General features: G+C 36.9%; 1 protein-coding gene across 1 annotated transcript; it reads right to left on the bottom strand.

The window, feature by feature from the left end:
• Positions 1 to 5,210: 5,210 nt before the first annotated feature.
• LOC148253783 (uncharacterized) lies at positions 5,211 to 5,546 on the bottom strand. Its single transcript, XM_088220495.1, has one exon. The coding sequence runs from the start codon at positions 5,544 to 5,546 to the stop codon at positions 5,211 to 5,213; it is 336 nt and encodes a 111-aa protein (XP_088076621.1).
• Positions 5,547 to 6,419: the final 873 nt, after the last annotated feature.

Raw genomic sequence — 6,419 nt, 5'->3', positions numbered from 1 at the left:
TTAACTTTTTAGGGTGACTAATAAAGGGGCAAATCGATAAAATTAGGTTAACTGGGTTGCATATTGGCCAACAGTCATGTTTCCTTGGCAGGTCCTAAAATTTCTCCTCCTTTTCTCGAACATATACAATGGAAGAAATTCTCTAAGATAGCATCTATGAAGACTTCCCAAGTGGCGAGGGTGGGCAGGATATCCTTTTTAAATCGCCACCAATGTTTGGCCTCACCGGTCAGCATGAAGGAAACAAGGGGAACCTTCTGTTCTTTAGTTAGGTCTAGGACATAAAAACGTTTCTCTATTTAGATAATCCAAGCTTCTACAGCCAAAGGGTCGGGTCCACCTTTGAAGTGGGGAGGGTTCAGTCTCCTGAACTTGGCAATGTTCTGGGAGATGGAGTAGTCAATAGGGCGATAGTCTTCGGCTCTAGCATGCTGGCAGTAGTTGGCTTTGTTTTTTCCTACAGCTACTATTAGTACTTGGATTGCTCTGAAGAGTTTGATGAATTTAGCCCTGTTCGGTGTATCGTGGGCCTCGAGTCTTTTAGTTATTTCTACAAATGGTCTTCCTGAAGTCATTGGTCCTACAGAAAAAAAAAGAAAGACAATGAGTTGGTTGACTACTTTTCAGAAATAAGGAAATCTCTTAAATTTTTTAGAGTGGTTTTGTAACACCCTGGCAATCGTTATGCTTAATTAATTTTGAAAAACCTAATTGTTCGAGCCTTTGACCGTACTAAACTCATTTAAATTACACTGTGTATTATTTATTGTAATTCGTAAATCTAAATGATTTTTAATTATTTTTCTTATATTTATTTTAATTTTAATTATTTAATTTGTATTTAACTTTATTTAATTTAATTTTAGAAAATTAGAAAATTTTGAAAAAAGGGTGAAACGGGAATAAATCCTGCCGGGAAGCAGAGCTGCCCGCGTGGATGCCGTATATTGTGCACGCGTGCACGTGCACAAGAGTCGCGGGACGTGTGCACAGCGCGCCCATCTCATCCGCATGCATGGCGTGGGGACAGGTCCTGTGCGCGTCTTGTTGCACGCAGGCGGGTTGTCCACGTGTCACCTTGCATGTAAACAGGCGATGCACACTATGCACATGTCGTCCATGCAGCAGGCCTTCACGGATAGGCCCTGCACGCCTGGGGCTTGCGTACAAGAGTCCTGCGCGCACGGCACCCAGTGCACCTAGGCTCTGCGTGCGTGAAGGCTAGCCCCTACGCGCTTGCAAGCTAGCCCCTGCAAGCACAACAGGAGGCCTGTGCACCCATAAGCTAGCCTACAGTGCGCCGGCCAGGGCACTGCCACCTCAGGCAGTGCACCGACATAGCCCTAGGTGGTGCGCCATCACCACCGATGAAGGAGGGCTTCTTCCCTTGTTTTATATGCCGAGCATCTTTTTTTCTCTCTCTTCACCAAATTTCATCACTTGGTATGAATCCAACAGTTCCAAAATTCTCTAAATAGGCCTTCACACCCCATTTTTCCCCACACTTCCATTTTTCTAGACTTAGAGAGAAAAAAAGGAGGGAGGGAGTAATCTAGTGAGAGAAGGAGGAAAAGAAAATAGGAACAGTGAAGGAGAAAATATCAAGGTTTTGGTAAGAAATTTAGTATTTCTTTCGATGTTTTAAGGGATATTTTTAGATAAAATAAAATTATTAAACATGACGATTATGATTTTGCCTGTTTATATGCCTTTGTGTTTATAGTTCAGATAAGTCGAATTGGTCTTGTTTTTAAGCTTGCTATGTGAATTATAGATACTTGATGATTTGCATGTAATAAAATATAATATGAAGTCAGAATTATTTCCTAGTAAAAATAAAGAATAAAAAGAAAAAGAAAAGAGAAAAGTGGAATGAAGCCTGAATGGTTTGAAATATATATCTGTATTACATGCATATTGCTTCAAGTGTCTCGTTAGGCTTTTTATCTCTGAAGGATATCTGTTCCCTAGCCCTTCAGGATATTTGTTTTCTCCTCCTCCATCTGGTCTGGAAAGACATAAGAAGACAGCTCCTAGTAGATGACGACGTACCTTTTGACGAGAGTGGTAATACGAATATTTGTTAGGGGTCACCCTTGGCTAAGTACTGCCATGATTATAGATATCTGATAGGGCCATTATGGTTGGTACGACCGTGGTCATAGATCGTACCATGGTTTGCCAGTCAAAAATGGGTCTGAGCAAATTATTGTATCTGTATTTGATCTGGTCATTCCATTTGGATAATTGGAAATTTGTATCTTCCTTTAAAGATGAAAGTTGTGACCATTTCGCAAAGTTAAACACAAAAATATGAGCATTCCATGATTTAATTAATTTTCTCTATTATATAGCATGATGTATGCTTGTTTGTTCATATTAATGTACTATTTTCTTAATAAATAAATTATTTTCATAATGTAAGATCGGTCCACGATGTGGCCAAATGGTAAACTTTTAAGTTAAAATAATTCACGTTTAAAACCTTACGATGTTAATTTAATATTATTTTCCTTACTAAGTATATAGAACTCACTCTTTCCGTTCCCCCCTAGATGAGGAAGAAAATGAGGAACCGCAGGTTGATCTGCCCTTGGATGTCCATGAGGATCACATAGATCTACAAAATTTGAGTGCATGATTATTTCCGCACTCTGATAAGTCCAATAGCATAGTGAAAGAAGTGGCATTCTTTTGTGTTTTGTTTTGTTTGTATTTTATAGCCACTTCAAGCCTTAGTTTGTATTAATTGTTCTACCGTATAAAATTTTATCATGCACTCGTTATTCTGAATCTGCATTTGACACCTATTTGTCTTAATCATTTGGGATGTCACAAGTTTCCTAAATCATAGCTCAGTGTAAGGGATTATTCTGCATAACTGCTCTGGTACCATTTGTGACATCTCAAATACTAAAATATAGCATAAAGGAGTCAGATACATAAACATATTAAGAGTGCATTTAAATAATTATATGCAGCAAAATAAATATTATAAATCCCTCACATAATAAAAGTTGAGTTCCAAATTTTACATTACTGAGTCCAGAAGCTTGGCAAAATATAATATACAAGCCTCAAATACAAAAATGGACTCATCAGAGTGCGGAACAAAATATGCACCCATAATAATTCAGAGATCCACGGGATCCTCAAAGACTTTAATGGGCAAATCAACGAGTGGGTCCTCACTATTGTCCTCATCTAGAGGGGGCATGGAAACGAGTGAGTTCCATAAACATTACTAAGATTTTAAAGGTAATTAAACTTTAAAAAAATATATTGTTAACCGCTTACCATTGAAGATCGTTACATAGGGGTCTATTTTAATGATAAATAAAACATTTTTATTTATTTGGAAAATCATTAACATCAAAACATTCATATCAATCATGCATAGAACAGAGAAAATCAAACAAATATGAAACATGCTTATGACTTCTCATTTTCATCTATCTTTCACGCAAAGCCATTCTGACCTATATTTACTGAGGGCAATACAGATTTCCAACTAACATTGTGGAATGACAAATTCAATTTATTTCAGAACATTTAAGGCTTGATAAATCATAACACATTTACAGCGTACCAAATCATGACACGTTCTATGACCACGGCCGTGCTAACCACAGTGGTCCTACATGTAAACTATAGTGACCGCACTACTTTGCAACAGTGACCCCTACAATCATATCTTATATCCACTCTCGTTAGAGGGTATGCAATCATCCATATGGAGTGGTGCTCTCATGTCTTTTTAGACCAAATGAGGGAAGAAATGGAATTCCTTAAAGATAATAACCTAACAGATTTAAGCATTTTAAATGTCATGCAATAAACATTATGGTGTTTAACCTACATGTCCATTTTCATAATATATTCATGTGTCTTAATGCAAATATCTTTATATCTCATGCATCATTTATATTTTCATCATACATTTGATAATTTAATGCACAACACAAAATCTACCAAAACATGAAATTTTCACTTCACATAAATCATGCAATATTTCAAATTAATATTTTCTAGAAATCATCTTTAGAATGTATGTGAAAATACAAAAATTTCCCTTACCAAAAGCTTGAAGAGTTTTCCTATGTTTTTCTTTCTTCTTTCTTTCCTTCTTCTTCTAAGCCTCTCTCTAGCTCTCTCTTTCTCTCTCTAGAATTTCTTTAGAAAATGAAATGAAGAGGAAGTGTGAAGAAATGGTGGGGAGGGGTCCCTATTTGTAGAGAAAATGAATCATCAGATATTTGCCAAGTGGCGTAAATCCATGAGGAGAGAGGGAGGAAAGAGTTGACCGACATTACCTGATGATTGACGAATGTGACTGATGGATGGCTAACAAGACGACGACAATGTGACGACTTGATACGTAGGCCAGGGGCATGCCGGCCAATTGATGATGCACACCTAACAAACAACAGCACATTGATCGAGTGGTGATGCACGCCCCTCAAGGGGCAGCATACACAATCTAAGGTCAACTGTGCAGCACCCAAGCGTTGCTACGCGTAGGCGACACCTGCTGCGTGCACTAGCTGAAGAACCTGCACATGTGGAGCTGTGCGCTGTGTATGCACGATGTAAAGCACACACAGACTGCATGCCTTGCACCCTGCATAGATGGGACTTGTGCACAGATGCACGTTTGGTTAACCGCCTGCGCACATGTGCACAGCTCGTGGGGCCCGTACGTGCGGGGAAATTTTTTCAGCGATTTTAACAGGATTATTTCCTGCCGTTTTCTCCATTTTTCCTGAAATTTCAAAGTTGAGGGGAAAACATTGCATAAATAAATAAATAAAAATAAATTTTAAGTAAAACCCAAAATTATACGGAAATTTAAAACATCAAATTAAAAAGTTAATAGCCTTAGGGTCTGAATAAAAGAGTTTTACATGACTATAATTAAACATGAAGGTATTAGGGTGCTACAACATGACCATGTGCGTGAGCGAGCATGACCAAGCAGATGCTCATGCAGGTTGCTGCCCTCCGTTGTTGTCATGTGTTGTACCTCTGAAACCCTTTTGACCTGGTATAAACTCCTTTTTGAAAATTTTCTTGTCTTGTTAATGCTTTGTCCTCTTCTTATAAAGACTTGCATTGTTATATGCCCATTGATGAAACTCTTCTAATTCATTAAGTTGTAACGAACAATTACCACCTGCATTTTAAATAACAAAAATGAAAAATTTAGTAGCTCAATAAGCTCTATTCTCAAGCTCAACTGGCAATTGACAAGCTTTACCAAAAACAAACCTAGATGGTGATGTATCAATGGGTGTTTTGAAAGCAGTTCTTAATACCCATAGTGCATCACCTAAGTTGATTGCCCAATCTTTCCTAGAAGCACTAACAGTTTTCTCTAAAATTCTTTTTAGCTCCCAATTAGAAACTTTTACTTGTCCACTCATTTGTGATTGATAAGGTGCATAAACTTTATGTTTAACCCCATATATCTCTAACAATTCTCTAAACTGATGATTACAAAAATGCTTTCCACCATCACTAATAATGGCCCTAGGGGTTCCATACATTGTAAAAGTATTTTGTCTAAAAAATTGAACTACAATTTTCTAGTCATTGGTTCTTATAGCTATAGCTTCTACTCATTTTGACACATAGTCAATAGCTACAAGAATATACTCATTCCCATATAAAGATGGGAACGATCCCATAAAGTCTAACCCCCACACATGAAATATTTCACACACAAGAATATTAGTTAGGTGAATTTTGTCCCTTTTTAAGATATTACCTGTACATTGGCAACGATCACAACTAGAGACATACGTTTTTGCATCATTAAATAGAATAGGCCAAAAAAAACCTGATTGAAGTACTTTTGTAGTTGTTTTATTTCCTCTAAAGTGACCATTTGCCTCTTTATCATGGCAATGTTTCAAAATGTAATTGATTTCCTCTTCAAGCACAAATCTCCTAATATCTTGATATGGGCAAAGTTTGTATAGGTGTCATCCAAGATAAAGTACTTGGCTTCAGCTATCAACTTTTTCCTTTGTTGAAAACTAAAATCCTTTATTATACACCCTCCTACAATAAAATTAGCTATATTAACATACCATGACAACTTAGAAGAGATGGAAAACATAACATATAACTTCTCATCAGGAAAAAGTTCAAAAAATCTCCTCTTTTATAGGTAACAGATTCTCTTGTCTCGATAAATGATCAGCTACTAGATTCTCTGCTCCTTTCTTATCTCTAATCTCCACATCAAACTCTTGTAGTAGCAACACCTAATGAATCAATCTTAGTTTGGAGTCCATTTTAGCAAAAATATGTCTCAAAGCTACATGGTTAGTGAAAACAATTATTTTTGAACATATTAAATATGATCTAAATTTCTCAAATGCAAAAACAATTGCTAGGAGCTCCTTTTCACTTAT

Source organism: Carica papaya, chromosome 5, assembly GCF_054855325.1.
Source record: "Carica papaya isolate Zhongbai chromosome 5, ASM5485532v1, whole genome shotgun sequence".
NCBI classification, from domain to species: Eukaryota; Viridiplantae; Streptophyta; class Magnoliopsida; order Brassicales; family Caricaceae; genus Carica; species Carica papaya.
Note: the sequence above shows the minus strand (reverse complement) of the source record. Positions and strands in the feature narration are given on the sequence as shown.